Below are 21,045 nucleotides of genomic sequence, written 5' to 3'. Positions count from 1 at the left end.
TGACACTCGACTCTTTCGTGACTCTGCGGTGCCTCAACACCCCAACCTCTCTCTCGTCCCCAACCGTGACAAACCCTCCCACTTACGGCTTGGCCCACGCCTCCGCACCCCCCGCCGCCGCCGCCGCTCCCACCTTCCCGCCTTGTCCCCTCCCACATCGCTCGACCATTTAATCATACACTGCTCTTCTTGAGAGAGCCTCTCCGCTCTCCTCGCCCACCCTTCTCTTCCCCGGCTCCCCCGCCACTATGTGTCCCCTCGGCTCGGAAATCGAAAGCGTGCCGGCGGGCACCTCGACAATGGCAGACAGCGCGCTAAAGGAGGACAGCCGCAAGCTCTGCGTTCGCCACAAGCAGACTGCCAACCAGAACGTCAACGCAAAGCTGCAGAAGGTGCGCTGGCTCATAATCTCTGGCTAACACTACAGTCGCTCGACTCCCTCCCTGTCTCTGAGCGTGAGGAGATTACGCATCTGTGGTCGACCTTCTCCGCCGCTGCGCACCCCAAAAGAAAACTCATTCTCGAGGGTATCCTCACCATGTGCTGTTTGTGAGTACTCTACTTGCCGCTTCTCCTTGTGCTAACCCTCTAGCTCGCAACTCTCCCATCTCTCAGACTCGCTCAACAAGATAATCCGCATCGACCCCTTCTCCCTTCTCCCAAGAGAAGTCTCCCTTCGCATCCTAGGCTACCTCGACGCCATCTCGCTCGGGCGTGCGGCCCAGGTCTCGCGGTCGTGGAAGGCGCTTGCCGATGATGACCTCCTGTGGCGCCGCATGTGCGGCCAGCACATCGACCGCAAGTGCGAGAAGTGCGGGTGGGGCCTCCCGCTGCTCGAGCGCAAGCGTCTCAAGGTCGAGCTCAAGGACCGTAGCCCCGCGGCGGCCATGGGCATAGCTGGCCACAGCTCCCATGGACATGACGGCATTCAGCAGCTCATGACGCGGTCGCAAGCGCTTGGTGTCGACCACGTCCACGAACACGCCACTCCACGCTCGGTTGTGTGCGAGCCCTCCATCACCTCGAGCAGCTCGTTGAAGCGCTCCGCCGAAGCGAGTTTGGTACAGCCCCATCCAAAGAAGCGCGTGCGCACCAACGGCAGTGGCAGCGACTCGGAGAATGAGATCGCGCCGACGGCTGGTATGCTCACTAGAGAGGTGCGCCTCACGCGCCCTTGGAAGTCGGTGTACTGCGAGCGCCTTGTTGTGGAGCGCAACTGGCGCAAGGGAAGGTGTCAGCTCAAGACGCTCAAGGGCCACACCGACGGCGTCATGTGTCTCCAGTACCACACGACTCTCACCAACCCCCACTACCCCGTACTCATCACCGGCTCGTATGACCGCACGGTGCGCATCTGGAACCTCGACACGGGCGAGATCGTGCGTGTCCTCCGTGGTCACACCCGGGCTGTGCGCGCTCTTCAGTTTGACCAGATGGTCCTCTTCACGGGCTCGGCGGACGGTACGGTGCGCATGTGGAACTGGCGCAAGGGCGAGTGCATGCGTGTGTTTGAGGGTCACTCGGATGGTGTCCTTGCCCTCAACTACAACGGCTACCTTCTCGCCTCTGGCAGCAATGACAACACGGTCATCGTGCGCAACTTCCGCTCCAGCACTCAGTTCACCCTGCGCGGCCACGATGACTGCGTCAGCAGCGTCCTCATCTGGGATGGCAAGACCTCGCCCGGTGACTTGGACCCGACAACCACGACGACCATGTTCACGCAGGCGCTTAAGCCGCGGTCGCGCGCGTCTCCCGACCCCCAGCCCGAGATTGATGTCGGCACCATGCTCTTCTCTGCGTCCGACGACTGCACGATCAAACTGTGGGACTTGGCTACGCACGAGTGTGTGCGCACCTTCTCGGGCCACCGCGGCCAGGTGCAGAGCCTCCGTGTGCTCATGATCGACCAGCCGAAGGAGGGCGACGAGGAGCGCGACCGCGAGGTGACGCCGCCTGCTTCGGGCTGGGCGCCAGCATCGCTCACTCCGCCTCCGGCTCTTTCTGCTGTTGACAACTCACCCGCCGAGTTCGATGCCGCGGTGCACGCGCGCGCGCCGGACGTCGTCCCGCGCGTCTACGTGCACGAGGAGGACGACCGCAAGCGTCGCGAGCGCACGTCTGACGTGGAGGAGCGTCGCCCTGTGCTTGCGTCGGGCAGCTTGGACGGTACCATCAAGCTGTGGGATGTCGACTCGGGCCGCGAGCGCAACACGCTGTTCGGGCACATTGAGGGCGTGTGGGGCATCGACATGGATGCGCTCCGCCTCGCGTCGGCGTCGCACGACCGCACCGTCAAGGTGTGGGACCACCAGTCGGGCCACTGCGTGCAGACGCTCACTGGCCACCGCGGTGCAGTGACGAGTCTGCAGCTGTCGGACGACATGATTGTTTCGGGCAGCGAGGACGGCGAGGTCATGGTGTGGAACTTTGGCCCGCAGTCGGCGTCGGCGTCTGCCATCGCGCTGAACGGCACGCCGGCACTCTAATCATAGCCCTGGGTTTTAGCATTCTTGGGCCCTGCGTTGTAGCACTGTTTGTTGATAGCATTGTGTATAGTATGCATCGGGATATGGGGCGATCTTACTTGGGGCGGGGGTAGCTGTTGCAGACGACATGCCAAGCTGTGCGTCAGCTCTGTCGACGTGCGGAGCGGCTGGCTGCACACTTGAGGTAGGCTGGGTCTTCGCCCCGGCCTATCCCTGCTCGAGCCGGAGCCAGCCCGTGTCTTGCGTTGGTAGCACCAGCCAAAGAATTTGCTGGCAAGGAAGTGCATGTCGCCAGGTGACACGTCGCACAGCATATCGTTAGAAGCGTGAAGCGAGTCGAGCGCGAGCAGAGGCAGGGGCAAACCTGCGGCCTATTCATGAACCCTTCAGCGGCTCGTCGTGGGGCGATTGTAGACGACCACGATCTGTGATCATCTGCAGCCCATTCTCCACGCTGGTGGTCGTACTTCTACTCCTGCCTCTCGCTCGTTTTCTCCACGACGTCTCCACGAAGTCACGTCTATACATCACAAAGTTTTCCCTTCAACAAGTCGGAATCCCGCTCCTCAACCCCCCACCTCGAGCCTAAGCCGCGGCGGCAAACTCGTCAATGTACGCACAGAGCTTGTGCACGCTCTCGAGTGTGACGGCGTTGTAAATGCTGGCGCGGATGCCGCCGACGCTGCGGTGGCCCTTGAGCTGGCGGAATCCGCGCGCCTCGGCGCCCTTGAGGAACTCGGCTTCGCGCCCGTTCGTGATGTTGAACGGGACGTTCATCCAGCTGCGCGCGGCCTTCTGGCGCACGACGCACGTGACGGCGCCCGTGGCTTCGGCGGCGTCGAGGCTCGCGTACAGCGCGTCGGCTTTGGCCTTGTTCACCTCGGCGACCTTGTCGAGGCCGCCCTGCGCCACGAGGTGGCGCAGCACGAGGGCGGACACGTAGATCGGGAACACGGGCGGCGTGTTGTACAGGCTCCCGTTGTCGGCGAGGGTCTTGTACTCGCTCTGGATGGGGACGGCGGGGACGCCGCCGAGCTTCATCGCCGCGGTGGTGTCGACGAGCAGGTCGCGGCGGACGAGGACGACGGTGACGCCCGACGGGCCGAGGTTCTTCTGCGCGCCGGCGTAGATGATGCCGTGTTGCGCGATGTTCGGGATCGGGCGCGAGAGGAACGACGACGAGTAGTCGGCCACGAGCACCGTGTCCTTTGGCACCTTGTCGAAGGGGAAGGATGCATCCGTGCCGGCCACGCCGGCGAACTCGTCGCCGTTGATCGTCTCGTTTTCGCAGTAGAACGCGAGGGCGGCACCCGCGCTGAAGTCGTATGCGGAGGGGAGCGACGTGTACTTTGCCTCCTTGGAGGACGCGGCGAGGCGGGGCACGCAGAACGGCTTGCCGTCGCCGTTGAGCGCGAGGCGCTGCGCTTCGGCGTACGCCTTGGCCGACCACGAGCCCGAGACGACGTAGTCGAGCACAGGCGGCTCGTACTGCTCCGTAGGCGTGGACGCGTGCGCGAGACGGCGGGCAGCAAGGACGTTGAGCACGACGCTGGCAAACTGCGTCGTGCCGCCGCCCTGCATGAAGAGCACGGCGTGCGAGTCGGGGAGCTTGAGAAGCGAGCGGAGGTCGGCTGGGGGTTAGTATGGTAAGGCGCATTCGGAGAGAAAGGTCGCTGAAGGCCGTTGACGGACGGAGAAGGAGTCAAAGGACCCCGGCGAGTCGCATTCGTATCTGTTCCGCGGCCGCCGCCCCTTCGAAACCTCGCCTCGTGCATCCAGCTCTGCAACTCTTTCCCTCCAGCCGCTCGCTGCTCGCTCGCGGGCCGCTCCCCCCCCTCCCAAACTCACCCTCAGCCCCCTCAATGATCGCCTTAAACTCCTTCCCGCGGTGAGAGAGCTCGCACACGCCCATCCCCGTGCCATTGTAATTGAGCAGGCCGCGCGCCGCCTCCTCCAACACCGAGGTGGGCAGAGGCGAGGGGCCCGCGGCAAAGTTGTGGACGGCGGAGCGGTCGAGGGACATTGTATGTGCGGAAGAAGGAGTGGTGGGTGACAAGTTTGGGCCGACCTCCACCGATCCACCGATCGAGTCGGTTCAGTCGGGGTCGATGGTTCCGAATTGGCTAGCCGTCCGATGACTTGAGTCGGCCAGGCTGAGCAAGCTGAGCAGGCTGAGCGGAGCTGATCTGAGGCTGGAGGGGCACAAGGATTGACTATGTGAAGCAGCAAGCTAGCCGTGAGTTCCATCTTAATGCTTGTCTTGTGGGAGTGCAGTGGCAGTTGCTGCGCTACTTGATGTGGAGGATGTGCACACCATGTCTTTCGCCCAGCAAGGCAGTGTAACCGTGCCTGTGGTCTCTTTCGGCCTCTGCCTCGTCACCATACCCTCCCCCAAGGGTACATATGCATCAAAATCTACTTCATATCGCCGCCATGTGCGTGGACAAGTTGGAGTATAAATCAACACCCATCCCTCACCCAACTCAGCTGGGTCCATGGTTCGAATACGGTTGCTGGCAATCAGCAAAAAGGGTGCAAACCGCCGTATAACGACCTTGAAACACACATGGCTAATAACAACTTTTTGTCCTGAAGATCTCGTTGATCTTTTATCAGTAAGAAGCATTATGATGTTTGGAGGACTCGTCACTACCCCTCGCAAGCCCTACATCCCCACCAGCCCACACCCATCCATTCTTTCATTCCATCTACACGAACAACATACAAGTGCACTCTGCACGCCATACAACGCCTGCCACCTCGTTCAGGTTCCCCGCAACGCCTGTCACCTCGGTCAGGTTCTCTCTCAGAGTCAATGCGCCGTCGGCCAAACTAGAAGTGGCGCGCAAAGACCTCGACGCCGCCCGCTGCGGCGCATTTCTGGCTAGGGATATCAGCGCTCGCTCTTGCATGTTCTTCGTCGCCTCTTTCCACTCACCTGACCAGCTCAACCTCCTCATCGTCATCCTCGTCATTCTCGAAATCAGAGTTGACCTCCTCCTCCTCCTCGTCGTTGCTGCGGCGTCTGAAGCGCGCGCCCGGAATCTTGATCGTGTGGAGGTGGTGGCTCGAGTCGTGGTCGTCGGCCTGCGCGTCGGGCGCAACCTCGAGCGTCCCGCGCCGCTTGGGGGCGCTCGCACCGAATCCGCCAAAGTCGGCAAACGCGCCCGACAGCTCCGAGTGCGGGTCATGCGGGGTGAGGGGAAGCGTCGGCTTCTCTCTGATTGATCCGTTCGAAGAGACACTGCTGACGCTTTCGGGGCGGTGGCCGGGCGACATGCCGGGGTTACCCTCGACTTCCTCGCCGCCATCGCCGCCAGCGGCCTTGTTCGCCGCTGCGGCCGCAAGCGCAGCCTCACGCTCTTCGCGCGCCTTGCGCTCGCGCTCTTCACGGCGCTTGCGGACCCACGACATGCCACCGCCGTCGTCGTCGTCGAACGGCGACTTGGACCCAAGGCTACGCGACATGGTGTCGCCCGAGCTCGAGGCCGACGCCTTGTTGTTCTTGTTGGAGCCAACGCCACCGCCACCGCCCCACTCGACAAACTCGGGCTCATTCTGCTCGCGACGCATCTTCTGCTGCGCGGCGGCCTCGGACGCGCGGCGCGCACCATACACTCGCCCGTTGAGCATCTTGGCCGGCTGCTGCTGGCGGCTCTCGTTGGATGCTGTGCGGCGGTGACCAGTGCTGCTGCTGTTGTTGCTGCCAGTCGAAGCTGCCGAGCCGCGACGGCCAGGGCTCAGGAACGTCGGGTTCAGGAACGTTGGGTTGACTGGCGAGGTCGAGGCGGCTCCAAAGCTACCGCTGGGCTTGGTCTTTTTGGCGGGGGTGTCTTTGAGGCCGACGAGCTTCTTGGTGCCACTCCAAGCCGAGCCCATGCCCATCGAACTCATCGTGCCCATAGACATGGCTGCGGCCCACGACTTGCGACGGCTATCGCGCTCCCAGTCGTAATCCTCGTGGTCGGAATCCTCGTCACCCGAGAAGCTGTCGTCATCGAGGGCGTTGTCGTTGAGCACCTCGTCGTCCATGGTCATGTTGCGCAACTCGAGGGTGTACTCGCGCTCGCCATTGGGACCTTCAGAGACCTTGTGGCCGACGTTGTGACCGGTGGAATGAGAGCGAGGACGATTAGGGTCGGGGAGTGGAGCGAAACGGATACGCGGAGACTTGTCGCCGTCCGAGGTGCCCGACTGCGGATTGGGGGAAGGGGGGACTACGGTGGTTGTAATGGCGGGGGGCGCGACTTTTACAGCTGGGGGACGCCCTCTAGTGCTTCCCAAGCCCATGCTGCCCATTCCCATGCTACCCATGCCCATGCCCCATGCTGGCTTGTTCTCCTTCTCCTGGATGACGGGTCGTTCGTGGGGATTGAGGAGGATGGAGGAGCGGGGAGGCTCTTGGCCTGTCGGCTGCTGCTGCTGCTGCTGCTGCTGCTGCTGCTGCTGCTGCTGCTGGTGGGGGAAAGGGGTGAGAGCGACGCCTACAGAGGTCATGGGTGATGGGGTGTGGTGTGATGCGATGTTGGAGAGAGATGGAGGGGGAGGGTGATGGATTAGCGGCGAGTGTGGAGGGAGTGGAGGGGGGGTGTCTGTGAGCACGTGTAGGGTGCGTGCAGCGCGGGGGAGGAGGGGAGTGGAGGGAGAGGGGAGAGAGGAGCGCGCGATGCCGCCGGGATCCAAGGCGTGTGGATCGTGGATATGGATCAACTCGCGTTGTGATGAGCGATGAGCGATGGGCGATGGGCGATGAGTGTGGAAAACAGTGACTATTGATAGGGGGAGGGAGGGGTGGAAGGGGGCGATGCGGTGTGGGGAGTTGAGGTAGAGTAAAGTAAAAGAGGCGAGTAAAGTTGTCAAGAGGAGGAGAGGAGTAGAGATGGTGTTGAGCGATGAGAGAGTGATGGAGAGGATGAGAGAGAGTGAGGGAGAGAGAGTGAGGGGGAGGGGGGAGTAGTTGGGATCATGGGTGGTGGATAGCCGGGGTGAGGTGGGGGGGGGGAAGGGAAGGGGAGGGCGGTGGAGCCTGGGCCGGCCATACGCTCATTGAATCACAGGGAAGGAGGAGGCAGTTAAAGGCGCATCACCCGAGGGGGTTCATCGTCCACACACAGGGAAAGAGATCGCCACCGTCATTTTTCCCGCACTCACTCACTCTCTCCTCGGACAATGCTTGCTCGTCTCCTCCTCTCTCCTCCCCGCAACCCGCTCGCATCCTCCTCTAATTCCGCATCTCTTTCATGACCACTCTGTTCACTCTGCTCACTGACGAACAAACAAGAACAAGAAGAAGAAGAAGCCTAACATTGCGCACTGTCCGCGTCGTCTGATCGATAAAACAGATCCACGTCGATCGCAGTGGTGACACGCTCACGACCAACACGGCAGACGAACGCTTTCTGATCTCCTCCCATGTCACTCTGCACATTACACATTACACATTATTACACAGCGCTATTTGTCGCATTTGTCGCATCTATTGCATTTGTCGTAATTACCGCACTACTGTACTTTCTAGTAGTCGTAAAGACAGGGTCGATCGAAACTCTATGACACAGCGCGGCCTCGGGTCCTGTGCCGTGCTTCGGTTGGACACCATACAGGGAAACATATCCAGGGAATTGGTGGGCTTGGCACCCCCCCCCCCTCTGCCCTCTGTAATGCGGGGGTGGCTGGCTCCCGAAGGAGGCCCCGCACTCGTCCCCCCGCACGCACCCAGAGCGGAGATCTCCCTCCCTCCTCCCGCCCACATGCCGCATGTCCCTCATGGCCTCATGGCCCATGGCCCATGGCCCATGCTGTCATGCACAGCCGACATGAACTCGCAAAGTTCTCCATGTTTACCAGTCGCCAGTCGCGTTGGATGCAGACAGCAGACAGCGCATCATGATCATGCAATCACAAGCGTCCAAGCGATGCGGCCGCCAAGTGGCGTCGCACGTGTCCTCGCTTCGGTCCCTCAAAGCGGGACCTATCCTCGCCCTCGCCCTCGCCCTCGCCCTCGCCATCATGTCGCCAACCTCGCTTCACCCCCATTACGGGAGAACGTGGGCATCTCGGCGAGCGTGCGCGTGTCGCAGATCACAGAGCGGCAACCGACTACGAACCGCAGCGTCGGAACAGAGGTAGCAGCTAGCAAAGGGGCACGACACGCAGGAGCAGAGCTGATGCTAGCTGTAAGCAGCAAGCTAACTCAGGACACGCCGATCACCTCGTGGCTTGATTTGCCCTGTGTGAAGCTTGGCCGGGCGCCTCGTGCTTCCTATCCTCTCATCCTCTCATCCTCTCATCCTCTCATGTCGTCGTCGCGTTGTCGCTGCCGCATCATTGACGTGCCACGTATCAGACGCCAAGACTGCTCCTCCGCACCTTCTCAACATCCTCCCTCGCCCTTGGCGGCCCACCGGCTGATAGTGATAAGCCATGTCAGGCAGACTGCACCGCCTCTGCATAATCGCGCACGGGGCGTGGCATGCGTTTCCAAAATACCGCTTTTGAGGACCCAGGCGCGAGGCGTTCATCTGCACGAGCCCCGCCGCAATCGTTGCGTACTCAGAGGGAAGCGATCGCGGCCGCAGCGCGAGCGCGACGCCGGCCCGCCGGCGGCCGGGCTGTATCGCTCTTGTCCGTCTTGAGGTGCCGCCGGCTCGCCCGGCGCACGTGTGACTCGCAGTCGGCTTTGGGCTCCATGGGCTGGCGAGCTGGCGAGCTGGCGAGCTGGCGAGGCGCGTCAGTCTCCCCTATGTACTCCACGTCGATGCGTCCTCATACGTCGCGAGACGCGAGACGCGAGACACGCTACGCGCTATGTGATTTCCATGAGCAGATTCCTGCGCCACAGGTGTCGAGGTCGCCTACTACTAGCCATGGCATACCTGTGTACCAGGCATGGGCATACCTCGCTGTACAGCTGTGCGATTCAGGCTCCAGTCAGTATGCGGTTCCCGTGCATTGAGCCGTGCATTATCATTTCATATGACTCATGTGAGGGTATTGTATTCTTGTCCAAGAGATGTTGAGAGAGGCCATGAGAAGCCTCACAAGATCACACGATAGCAACATAGGGGAGGCCTGGTGCGAAGGAGGGGCAACTGTTAACGGGGACTTGGACAACTTCTGCCCCTATACCTCTGCCCCGCTCTATTCTATACCACGTGGCATATCCATGTCTGCCGCCCCACTCCAATTAGTAGTCTGACTTTTCCACCGAGAAACTACTCCCGCCGACGTCTCAGAGCACCACCCCATAGATCTCTCGCTGCCGCTGCCGCTCTGCCCCGCGATCCTGCAACTCAGAGCACCTAAAAAGCACCCCACCAACGACGCGTTGCGATATAGTACATGCGCACCTGCGCCTATAACCACGCGATAATGGTAGTCGACGGATTACTCCGAGGTGGTGGCCTTGGTCTTCTTGACCGCGGCACCGCCCTCACGGAAACCGTTCTTGAAGCGGCGGTGCACCGACTTGAGGTTGGCGCAGCGGCCAGTGCCGGTGGTCTTCCTGCGCTTGGCCTTGAGGCCCCAGTTGAAGGAGCGGAGCTTGGCCGCGGGGTAGCCACACTGAGCACAGGCTGGGGGTTAGCGGGTTCCTGGCAGCGCGCGGAAGGGCAATGTCGAAGCTGCCAGAAAGTGGGCGCTGCAAAGTGCGTGGGGCGCAGTGGATGCTGATCGAGCAGCTGGAGCAGGCGGGCGGCCGTATCGCGGCGCGGTCGCACCCCATCGCCGGAGTGCAAGTTTTCCAACCCAAGCCAATGCCCACGGTGAAGCGCGCGCTTCGACCAGCACAGCGCACTCCCCCGCGCTCGTTGACATCTGCACACTTCCCTCCCCACTCGAAATGCTTGTCGACATCTCCGTCACCTTCCCTCCTAACACTCACTGTGCTTCTGCTTGTGGAACGAGCGGTTGCCGCAGCGGCGGCAGAGCGTGTGGCTCTTCGAGTGGCGCTTACCGCTGCCCGTTAGCTGTATGCTCTCCCCATCACCATCGCGCGCAACTCACAAGGAAGGAGTACCCTAAACACATAATGAAGCGACCAGGTCAACCAGTCACGGGACCTTCCGTCAGCTTGTGTACGCCGCAGCGCGCCCCGTCGGGCTGAAAATACAGACCTTACCCTGTGCGTCAGCGTTGTGCTCTCTACTGTCCTCGCGACTGCTCCCCTCGCGATTGCTCGGGTGCTACTCACCATTTTTGATGCTCTTGATGTGGATGGAGGAAGTGACCGACATTCGCCGCCGAGTTCAACTTGGCCAGAAACAGTTTCGCTTCGGCGTTTTGGCGTGTGGCATAGCGGGAGTAATTTGTGTCACGGAGCCAATTTGAGTGGCGGGTTCAATTTGGTGGGCTTCGAATTCTTTCTTCCGCAGAACCATCATTTGGCTGCATTGTTCCGCATACCTCATACATGAATCTGCTCTTGCCTATCTATGGCTGTCACCTCAACACTTCCCAGAAGAACTCTCGTTGATCTTGTTCAGAGCCACTTTCGTCTACAGACGACAAGCGAACGATAGTCTCAGACCGCCCGATCGGTGCCGTTTGACTGAGTACCGAGTCCTCCTTCTCGCCGTTGTCCCTTCCGCTTTCCCACCCTCTTCCACCCGCCACCAGTCTCTTGAAGAATCTTGCCACCGAATATTCCAGGCGCACTCCGAGCAGCCTTGTCAAATACTATCAGCAGACGTCTGGCGGAGCATGACCGCATTATGTCCAAAGGACGGCGATGTGTCCTGCAGAGAAGCAGGCAGATCCTTTGCCATGATCCCAATCGAGTGCCTCACCGCCAGCTAATCTGAATTGCTAGAATATCCTCGATGAACTTTCGACATACACAAGCATACGCACCCAGACACGCAAACTCCGACAGGCCAGTTGCGCACAATACAACAGCAATTTTCGCCCGGGGCGGGGTCCGTCACTTTAAGTGGTCGGTTAGCGAACGGACTCGGCGGGGCACCATCTGTGTAAGGGTGCGGAACGATGGTCGAGCGACATGGTACTCAGCCCTGCTGCCACGTCATCTTCCGTGTGGTCACGGCATAGACGCGCCAACATCAATAACCGCTCTCGTACATGCGTCAAGCTCAGCACCGGCCAGTCGTCATGCAGTTCGGAGGCTGATGAGCTCCTCGGCAGCATATTGCACCCAACACCTCCGAGCCTTTCGCAACTCTCTCGCGGAATGTGATCACACCGCAATCCTTCCCATTGCCGCACCGCACCTCCTGAGCAAAGTGAAAGCAAGATGTGCGTGCATTCTACAAAGTTGTCTAGACTGTTAACTATAGCAACAAAAAGGGACCCTCGCAGAGGGCAACGAACTGTCTGGGACCGCTTTACGAGCTGACGTCAGCACACATGTCCATTTGAACGTATCGTATGCACTCACAAAACTGATTACCAGATAGGGGGGCCAGAGTTGCCGAAGTTGCCACGGCCGCCAGCCTCAGCCTCAGCCTCAGCCTCGCGCTTCCAGATGGGTGGGCCCGAGTTGCCAAAGTTGCCACGGCCACCGGCCTCGGCGTCACGCTTCCAGATGGGGGGGCCGGAGTTGCCAAAGTTTCCGCGGCCACCAGCCTCGGCCTCAGCTTCGGCCTCGCGCTTCCAGATGGGTGGGCCGGAGTTGCCAAAGTTTCCGCGGCCGCCAGCCTCGGCCTCAGCTTCGGCCTCGCGCTTCCAGATGGGAGGACCGGAGTTGCCGAAGTTGCCACGGCCACCGGCCTCGGCGTCACGCTTCCAGATGGGGGGGCCGGAGTTGCCAAAGTTTCCGCGGCCGCCAGCCTCGGCCTCAGCCTCAGCCTCGCGCTTCCAGATGGGAGGACCGGAGTTGCCGAAGTTGCCACGGCCACCGGCCTCAGCCTCGCGCTTCCAGATGGGTGGGCCAGAGTTACCGAAGTTACCACGGCCGCCGGCCTCGGCGTCGGCCTCACGCTTCCAAATGGGAGGGCCAGAGTTGCCGAAGTTGCCGCGGCCGCCGGCCTCGGCGACGGCCTCAGCCTCGGCGTCGCGCTTCCAAATGGGGGGGCCCGAGTTGCCGAAGTTGCCACGACCGCCAGCCTCGGCGTCCGCCTCACGCTTCCAAATGGGAGGGCCAGAGTTGCCGAAGTTGCCACGGCCGCCAGCCTCGGCGTCGGCCTCGCGCTTCCAGATGGGGGGACCAGAGTTGCCGAAGTTGCCGCGGCCGCCAGCCTCCGCCTCGGCGTCGCGCTTCCAGATGGGTGGGCCAGAGTTGCCGAAGTTGCCGCGGCCGCCGGCCTCCGCGACGGCCTCAGCCTCGGCGTCGCGCTTCCAAATGGGGGGGCCCGAGTTGCCGAAGTTGCCACGACCGCCGGCCTCGGCCTCGGGGGCAGCAACAGGCGCAGCGATGGCAGCGGTCGCCAGAACGAGGAGCGTGGCGAGAGTGAACTTCATGGTTGATTAAGTTGGGTGTGGCGTCACGGGAGATTGGCAAGGTATGTGGCGCAATTGGGTGCAGGCTCGAGCCAAATCCGAGAAGAGGTACGAGTCGAAGAACGGAGAAGAAGAGATGGCCTTGCTGATGCGACAGAAGAGTGCACTGAGGTTATATAGCTTTCTCAGTCGCGTTCTCGCTCGCGCAGCGCGCGGGTCGTCAAGGAAAGGGCCAAAGTTCGTCTGGGCGTGTCGGGTCGGGTGTGACGAGGACAGAGGGAAAGCCAATGCCGAGAGTGCGAGGGCAGATTAGAATTGAGAACGACAGGCGCTCGTGGTTCCTGCCCGGCGGGTCTGCACATCTGTACGGGATGGGCCAGGCCGCCGAGCTTAACCCGCTGAACGGCGCAACGACAGTGGGTGGCCCTCGCGCCGTTGCCGGATGTTCAGAGTTTAAATCGGCGCGGCACGTGCCTGTATCATGAATGGAATCCTCAGGGTACTCTTGTGGAGGGGCCGCACGGCCAGCAAACTGGTTGCAATGTGTCCCGCCGACGTTGAGCTGTTCGACCACGCTGCACCTCGCCGTCGTTGCTAGGCGGTCAGTCGCGGATGACGACGCCAGTAGGTCATTCGGACCCCCATACCGCACGGGGGAGACTGCCGTGTCGGAGACCGATATCGGAGGTCGGAGCATCTGGCGCTGGACTCTCTGGGGGGGAAATTGAGCAGCAGACAGCTTCTTCTTCTCTTGCATTGCAGACTTACCAGCCCCCTGCCGCGTTGATTTGACCCACAAAAAGTATTCCCGCCGCAGCGTCAATCACCCGAGGGTGAGGATGAGGCGAGAAAGGCACCCCGCGCTCGACTCGACACTCCGTGAGCTGCCTCCGCTTTGTGTGAAACGCCGCTGCGGGGGGGTCGCGGCGCAGCGTGTTCCGTCCTCTTGCACCGTGACAGCGGGAAAGGCACTAATAGAGGGACTGATGAGGGAGCTGGTGGTCCACGCCAACGAGATAAAAACGGCATCACGAAACAAATCATGGGCCAGGAACGCGCGGCTTCCTCCATCAAGGGTGCTGCGACGTTAAAGTTTGGACGCCTGACCCGCGTCTCCTTGAAGAGGACGATGGCGAACTCGGTAGCGCACGCCAGACTTTGAGCAAGTCTCGAGCCGACAGGCACATATTTCCTGGGTGCGCTTTTGGACACACGAGACGGGTCTGTGACAGTGTCGGCCGTCGGAATGCAAGTTTAGATGATGATCTTTAGATCGCGGGGGATCTACCTGCTGCCCCGAAGCCCTGCCATTGTCATGTATAGACCTCCTGCTTTTAATGAAGCAGGACGATCGGCCGATTAGTACACTGCGCCAGCTGTCGAGAACAGCTCGGCTCATCGGCGTCATTAACTGCGTCATGGCCCGCTTCGGACTGCAGCATCACAGGAGCGGGAGCTAGGATGGGGGAGAGGCGGCGCTCAGTTTGGGTTTAGTGCAGGAACTGACGAATCTGCGTGGAGCACACAGCGTGAGAGGGGTAGGGGAGCACGCGTTGGGTAGCAATGGCGAGTAGGAGGTAAACGGCCCCGAGCACATCGGCGCAAAGTCGGGCCACTTCCGCGCCACACTTCCACACGGCCCCCGCGAGGAACAAGCCAAGCAGCAGTCGCGGCATCCACGGCCGAGCGGCCAAGCACAATGGTGGACCCGAGGGTTCGGCGGCCCATGCCGTAACTCAAAGAGGAGTGGGGACCCAGTGGTGTGAGTCGCTCCGAAACCCCACAGGAGCTCAGGCGAACCGGCATCATCGTCCCACGTCGAGGGGCTGCACGGATCTGCAAACCGGGAGAACGGGCAGCTTTGATGGATAAGCTCGGCGCAAGGTTGCAGGTGGGCCGGGTCCGGGTTTGCGGGAGAGGCATGTCAGCCAGCCTCGCCTGCCGACGTTCCTGATGCGGCTGCTGGCCGCAGCTTGCGTCTTCAAGGGCCAATCTGGCGCGAGCCGGGCGTCGCCGTGTGTCGACACCGGAACCACCGCGTTCTTGGAGTGCCGCAGAGTAGCTCGGGTCGCCAATCTGCAATGGAAGTACGGCAGTGTGTCGTCCTCGGCGCCCTGTTCCGCCCATGTAAATGCCATCGGACGGTCAGTCACCTTCGTCTGATTCTAATGTGCCTTGCGACAGAGCTTATCTCCATCAGCCCGGCACAACCTTTAGTGTGAGCGATGTCGAAGGAGCATACGACGATGTCCCATTAGGTCCCTGGTGAGGCGCTCGCAGACCTCTCGACCGCTCAACCAACCTCGCTGTCCAATACCACGTGTTCGCTGTCAGTGCTCTTGGCTGGACCTGTACAGAGCTGAAACGCGCTCGAGCTGTTTCAGTAGGTTTGGGTTGCGGCCTGCCGGCAAGCGTTACAGCGGGTGGGCGGGCTGGGAATAACGACAGATTCAGAGAGATTGGGGTTCTATTCGCCACACTTTGCAATGAGCGCCGCGTGCCACATGGCAAGTGCCGTAAAATGTAACCTTGGGTCGCGCTGGTGGGGTGAGCCAAGGACCGGAGAGCGCTGATGCCGGGCCCCGCTGCAGATGTTGGCCAACCCGAATCTTATGCCTCCTTGATGAACTTGGCAATATTGCCCGTGCCAAGTGCGAAGGCTGGCTTGATGTTGCGATGGGATCGATATGAGGAGTCGAGGTTGGCAGGGCGAATTTGGCTGATCGCATCATGGGACGCTCGTTCCTAGTCCGCGGACAACGTGGAGCGGGCGGACCTGAAGTCCAACTCATGTCCGTCACGGCGACACGCGAGTGCGAAGCATGCTCGGTCTCACTTTGGAGTGCGTTGCCATCGATCTTTCTAGTGTGGAACGCGTCTCGGATCTCTTCCCATAGTGAGCTTCGACTGCCCCGGGTTTGAGGTCCGTCAGAGGTGTGCTGTGCCAATACTCAAAACTTTACCCGTTCCGATGAATCTCGCCGTGCGACACGCGAGGGCTGGCTCGTCCTGTCCATCTCGTTCAGTTACGTCTCCACAGAAACTAGTGCCATGTCTAGGGTGGATCTACAGGCATGTACCGGCAAACCTTCAGGCAGTGGCGACGGCTGTACCGAGTCGCCTTACGGCGAGCCGACTCTCCACAGATCCAACTGTTCAGTAGTGGCATAGTGTGCACGCCCCAGTCTATCGCGTTGTTCACAACCTTCAGGCCCTCCGTTCCACACCGACCAGGTCCGAGGCACCCGGCTGCGCAGGGGGAGGCACGGCCTGGGCCATCAGTGCCGAAGCAAGTGATGCCACCACGTGTGGCTCGTCAGTAGCGAGATATGCAGATGTGTTAGAGTCAGTGCACCACATGGCCGTCGTGTGACGGACTAGCTTGCTGCCAGCGTCGAGCTACCTCTCACGATCGGTTGCACGGTGTGCTCGCCCGTGGCAAGGTTCATGGGAGGGGAACTGTCGCGAGCCGCCATTCCCCGGTTCCTCGCGGGGGTTTCACGGTGAGCCTGTTTGAGGAACGGGCTGAGCGAGCTGATTGAACGTGGCGGGCGGTTCGCGCCGCCTCGTTGGGGGGTTTTCTTCGTACTCTAGTGGCGACTCTAGCCCACCGGTCGCATTGATGTGATGGAGACGAAGCGACATAGATAAGTTAGAGTCACCTGGAAAGAACAGCATAACGCGGAGCGTAAGTAGTTCATGTGACAGCAACGGCTGATAGGAGACCACTCGCTGTGTGACTTAGTCACTGGCTGGTGCACGTACTATAACGGAGGTCGATGTGAGGTCGGTGGGCACTCCGCTAGACACGAACTGGATCCTCATCGTCGAAAGTTGTCGACACAAGCCGAGAGGTCAGCAGTGGGTGGAGGCTGCTGAGGTTGCCGGTCCTACTTGTTGGAGCATTTAAGAAGGGGTTCTTGTCGACGGGTTCCAAGCACAGTTCGGAAATGGTCACAAATATATCAATGTCCCCGGCTAACGAGCTCGACGCTTTGAGTTATCACGATAGTAGGGGCCGCTCCTGCTTTTGCGGGCTCGCTCTGAACCTCTCACTGCAGTGGACGCGTTTGCCTTCCGTCGGAGGGAGACGGGCCCCGTGATTCTCGGAATCGAGAGGCAGCGGGGGTCCCAGTTCCCGCTCAGGTCCCACCGGCCGTCAGCCGTCCACAGTAGAGCGGCTTGTCGGCCTCCCAAGCCAGCTCCTCGCCGCTCTGAGGGCGATGTAAGCAGGCTCCACTGCAGACATGCGCGACCAGCCTCGTCGGGAGCTTCAGAGTTAAGTGCGTGCCGCGTCGAGTCTCCCCGGCCGTCCCACACCGTTCAGAGTGCGCGAGAGATTTCGCCACCAGCTTGTTCGGCGACAGCGCCGATTGCGATGGCGTTCCTCTCCTTTCCTCTCTTTGCAACTCTGTCTCGCAGTTCCGAGGATTCAGCGCTCGCCTGGGTGGCACGATGGAGGGAAGCAAGCCGAGACGGCATGGTTTGCGGGGAGGAGAAGTGTGTCAGTAGCTGACACAACGGCGCCGAGCACAGGACGGCTGCTCCGCTGATGTCCTGCGGCACTGCAGTTAAAATGGGATTAATGATAATCTTAGTATCTACGGCCATAGGACTGAGAAAATACCGCATCCCGTCCGATCTGCGAAGTCAAGCTCAGTACCGCTCGGTTAGTACCATGGTGGGGGACCACATGGGAATCCCGGGTGTCGTAGTTTTTCGTGCGTCGGGCATCTGAGCACTGCGAGCAGACAATGGCGCGTTTTTTGCCAGTGTATCATATTATTATCTGTTCCACATTTCGGAGGATTAGACATTTTGCTTCCGCAGGTGCCCCACTCTCGTTCTCTCGGTTCGGTGCTCACTTACAACGAGTGGGGCAGGGGTTCGTCTTCAACCGGCTCTGCCGACGCCGACATCCGAGTTCCGGCTGAGTCATGTCCACGGCTTCAACTTCCACCGCGCAGTCACTCCGCCTCTCCACGCCTCACCCAACAGCATGTTCACCGGCCTCGTACGCCCCCCCCCCCCCCGTCCGCGCTAACAGCAGGTCGAGCACCTCGCGACGATCACGCACGTCGAGCCCGCGACGGCGTCGACGGAACACATCCTCACGCTCGGCGACGCGGCGGCGATCCTCGACGACTGCCATGAAGGCGACTCGATTTGCGTGAACGGCGCGTGCCTCACCGTACTCTCGTTCGACGCCGACAGCTTCAAGGTCGGCATGGCGCCCGAGACGCTGACGCGCACCAACCTCGGCGCGCTGCGCGTCGGGGACAAGGTTAATTGCGAGCGCGCGATGGCCGCCAAGTCCCGCTTTGGCGGGCATGTCGTGCAGGGCCACGTGGATGCCGTCGCGACCATCAAGCAGGTCGTTCCGGATGGTGCGAGCTTGCGGTATACGTTTGTGTTTGGCGAGGACGACGCGCGGTTCATGCCGTATGTCGTCGAGAAGGGATTTGTTACCGTCGACGGCGCGAGCCTCACCCTCACCGGCGTGGATGACCAGGAGCTGTCGTTTGGCATCATGCTCATCGCCCACTCTCAGAGCAAGCTCACCCTCACCGGGAAGAAGGCTGGCGACAAGGTCAACATCGAGGTCGACTGCGTCGGCAAGTACATCCTTGGACACGAGAGCCGGATGGCAGGGCTCGTTGAGCGTGTGGTTGACCGCCGGCTGGCAGAGCTTGGTCTCCTTAAGCAGTAGAGGTCGTAGGTATGTGCGCATCATTGCATAGATATGAGATGGAGTTGGAGCTAGTGGGGGGTGCGGTAGTCACTGTCGCGCGTTGGCGATGACGTACACATTACACGCGACTACTTTGGCAGGAACGGCTTGAGCGCTGCTTTGAGCTTCTGTGCGTCGTCCTTATCCTCCGCCTCAGACTGCACGCACTCCTGCCAATTGCCACGGTCGTGGATGTTGAGCAGGCCGGCGAGCACCTTGCTGAAAGTCAGTTGTCTTCGTGCATGTCAAACTCACCGGCCGAATTGCAGATCAAAGTTGTTCCGCAGCAAGTGTACCATCTTGCGCCCGTCCGGACACTCGACCTTGAAATAACTGCCGGTCGGACCGACGCGCGCGAGCGCGCGTTCAGGCTCAGCCTCCCAGTTCAAACCGATCGAGTTGCCAGCGTTGGTGAAGGCATCGTGAACCTCGTCGCCCAGCTCGTTGGGCACTGGGATTACCTGCACGTGTGCGTGTCCTCCGCGACCGGCCAAGCGGCCCACCTCAAAGAAGACTGGGACCGCGTTGTACTGTGCAAAGCACTTGCGCAGCGCTGACTTGTACGACTCAATCTCCGTAATGATATCCAAAGCGTCGGCGGGAGGTATCGACATGAGTGTGGGGTGGTGCGCAATGGGGATAATCTTCCGTCAGTTCTCTGAAGCCGCCCTAGCTCACAAGAACGTGACCTCCTCCTGGGACCAGCGGCTCTTCTTTCCCGTGAGTAGGAATGAGCTGACCTTTTGGCAACGTCACGTAAGTTTCTGAACCAATGCCGACAATGAGGTGCTTGGTGACCTTGGGGTTACTCAAACAGAACCAGCCTGTTGTCAGATTCATCGTTCACCAACCACCTTCCTACTCACACTCAGCGGGTCCCAGATCCTTCTTGTTCCCTTTGCGGTTTGCCTCGCGGGCCGCATCGCGCTCCTTGACCACTGGGCAGTCCTTGATGTAGTGTTCCTCGGCCTTGCCGCACGCTTTGCAGACATACCCCGCAGGTGGCGGCCGCGGAGCTCGAGCGCGCTCTTCGCGTTGCGGACATTCACGGATGAAGTGCTCGGTCTAAAGTTAGGAGTGTTGAGCTGAAGACACCTACAGATTTGCAGATGTTGCAGACGTATCCGGGAGGCGGCTTGGATGGGTCCATGGCGGCCTTCTGAGGGCAGTCCTGGATCCAGTGCTGCTGTCAGCTCTAGCACCGCAACGTAACTCACGCCCTGTACACTGCAGATCTTGCAGGTGTAGTCTTCAGGCGGTGGGCCGGGCTCGGCCTTGACGCGCTTGGCACCCTCAGCGCCATTTGAGTCGTCCGCCTGGCGCTTGCTTGAGCCACCACCGGTCGGCATGGAGAAGGGGTTGGGCGACGCATTCCCAGGCCGCACAGGAGGCTTGGTAGAGGAAGACTGGGCGGGCAGACTCGTTGCGTAGAACCACTACAAGTCAGCTATGTGTATCGGTGATCAACGGTACACCACTTACACGAGCAGGCTTGCCAGTCCCCTTGCCAACAGCGCCCAGGGCGCCGAGCTTGACCGCGCGTGTCCAGCGCTCGTCGCCTTTGACACCAGCCCATCCAAACGGTTCGCGCTCCCAGAACCCCTCGCCATCGGCCCAGAAGAGGTAGCGTGGGCGCGAAAGCTTGATGAGCTCTGCGAGAGGCGGCGCAGCTGCAGCCAGCGAGATGCCCGACGAAGGGAAGGAGGGCGAGAGGAGGCTGAGGGAAGGTGGTGGCGAAGTGGTGATAAAAAGGTCGACGCCGTGGAACGCCGAAGGGAGGGCAAGCGCCTTCTCCTTCGCGGCTTCCAGCATCGAGTCGTGGGACGGCCCGAAGAGCTCCTTGTGAGAGAGAAGCTGCGCTATCGAGTTCTGCGTAATCACAGGGGTGTATGGGCCCGGGTTGTCTCCAGATTCGTAGACTGCCGCGTCGTACACGCCGCCTACGACCGCGATCTTGAGCCCTTGAGCAGTGACGAACACGCCGGACTTGCCTGTTGTCAGCGGAGAGACGCGTGAAGGACCACAGGAGGGATGATTCTCACGTACCAAGATACACGAGGTTGGGCGCGACTTCCGGTCCCTTGGCCAGAGTCTCGAGTACACGGGCTGGAAGAGCATTCTTCCCTACTGTCCAGTACGTTGGTACGGGCACTGGTGTGAGCTAAAACTGGTACGACCAACGTACATGCAACGCCGTCGAGCTCGCTCCCGTTGCTGCCTTCTCTGAAGAGGTCGCCAACAACGACGCAGGCGTCGAATGGTCCGTGTTTGCCATTGATGGCCGTCACCTTCTGCACGAGGAGGGAAAGCTCGGAGAGAGGAGAGCCGATCGCAAGGCTGCCGTCAGAGGAGTGATCGCGGACGACTAGCCGTCAGCCACGACAGGCGACGTACATCTTAAGCGGCTCAGTCTGTTGAGGAGACATGTCG

General features: G+C 60.8%; 7 protein-coding genes across 7 annotated transcripts; 2 read left to right on the top strand and 5 right to left on the bottom strand.

Moving 5' to 3' along the window:
• Positions 1 to 248: 248 nt before the first annotated feature.
• COLE_07403 (uncharacterized protein) lies at positions 249 to 2,489 on the top strand (the record flags this gene model as incomplete). The annotated part of the gene is made up of 3 exons (XM_018420653.2): positions 249 to 392; positions 428 to 549; positions 593 to 2,489. The coding sequence occupies 3 exons, from the start codon at positions 249 to 251 to the stop codon at positions 2,487 to 2,489; spliced, it is 2,163 nt and encodes a 720-aa protein (XP_018282111.1).
• A 585-nt stretch (positions 2,490 to 3,074) lies between these two features.
• Positions 3,075 to 4,512, bottom strand: COLE_07402 (uncharacterized protein; the record flags this gene model as incomplete). Its single annotated transcript, XM_018421914.2, has 2 exons — positions 3,075 to 4,120; positions 4,338 to 4,512. The coding sequence occupies 2 exons, from the start codon at positions 4,510 to 4,512 to the stop codon at positions 3,075 to 3,077; spliced, it is 1,221 nt and encodes a 406-aa protein (XP_018282112.1).
• Positions 4,513 to 5,321: 809 nt separating this feature from the next.
• Positions 5,322 to 6,986, bottom strand: COLE_07401 (uncharacterized protein; the record flags this gene model as incomplete). The annotated part of the gene is made up of 2 exons (XM_018426330.2): positions 5,322 to 5,373; positions 5,428 to 6,986. The coding sequence occupies 2 exons, from the start codon at positions 6,984 to 6,986 to the stop codon at positions 5,322 to 5,324; spliced, it is 1,611 nt and encodes a 536-aa protein (XP_018282114.1).
• Positions 6,987 to 8,404: 1,418 nt separating this feature from the next.
• On the top strand, positions 8,405 to 9,124 carry COLE_07400 (uncharacterized protein; the record flags this gene model as incomplete). Its single annotated transcript, XM_018419326.2, has 1 exon — positions 8,405 to 9,124. The coding sequence occupies one exon, from the start codon at positions 8,405 to 8,407 to the stop codon at positions 9,122 to 9,124; it is 720 nt and encodes a 239-aa protein (XP_018282115.1).
• Positions 9,125 to 9,875: 751 nt separating this feature from the next.
• COLE_07399 (uncharacterized protein) lies at positions 9,876 to 10,723 on the bottom strand (the record flags this gene model as incomplete). The annotated part of the gene is made up of 3 exons (XM_065626541.1): positions 9,876 to 10,063; positions 10,372 to 10,449; positions 10,681 to 10,723. 3 exons carry the CDS (start codon positions 10,721 to 10,723, stop codon positions 9,876 to 9,878), a joined length of 309 nt encoding a protein of 102 aa, XP_065482158.1.
• A 1,168-nt stretch (positions 10,724 to 11,891) lies between these two features.
• On the bottom strand, positions 11,892 to 12,905 carry COLE_07398 (uncharacterized protein; the record flags this gene model as incomplete). The annotated part of the gene is made up of 2 exons (XM_065626540.1): positions 11,892 to 12,303; positions 12,640 to 12,905. The coding sequence occupies 2 exons, from the start codon at positions 12,903 to 12,905 to the stop codon at positions 11,892 to 11,894; spliced, it is 678 nt and encodes a 225-aa protein (XP_065482157.1).
• A 5,799-nt stretch (positions 12,906 to 18,704) lies between these two features.
• COLE_07397 (uncharacterized protein) lies at positions 18,705 to 21,041 on the bottom strand (the record flags this gene model as incomplete). Its single annotated transcript, XM_018419328.2, has 10 exons — positions 18,705 to 18,834; positions 18,871 to 19,259; positions 19,294 to 19,439; positions 19,482 to 19,680; positions 19,715 to 19,798; positions 19,833 to 20,051; positions 20,098 to 20,606; positions 20,662 to 20,766; positions 20,801 to 20,952; positions 21,010 to 21,041. The coding sequence occupies 10 exons, from the start codon at positions 21,039 to 21,041 to the stop codon at positions 18,705 to 18,707; spliced, it is 1,965 nt and encodes a 654-aa protein (XP_018282119.1).
• Between the last annotated feature and the right edge of the window lie 4 nt (positions 21,042 to 21,045).

This window comes from Cutaneotrichosporon oleaginosum (genome assembly GCF_008065305.1).
Source record: "Cutaneotrichosporon oleaginosum strain ATCC 20508 chromosome Unknown ATCC20508_contig07, whole genome shotgun sequence".
Classification (NCBI taxonomy): domain Eukaryota; kingdom Fungi; phylum Basidiomycota; class Tremellomycetes; order Trichosporonales; family Trichosporonaceae; genus Cutaneotrichosporon; species Cutaneotrichosporon oleaginosum.
The sequence above is the reverse complement of the archived record's forward strand: the minus strand, read 5'-3'. Positions and strand labels throughout refer to the sequence as shown.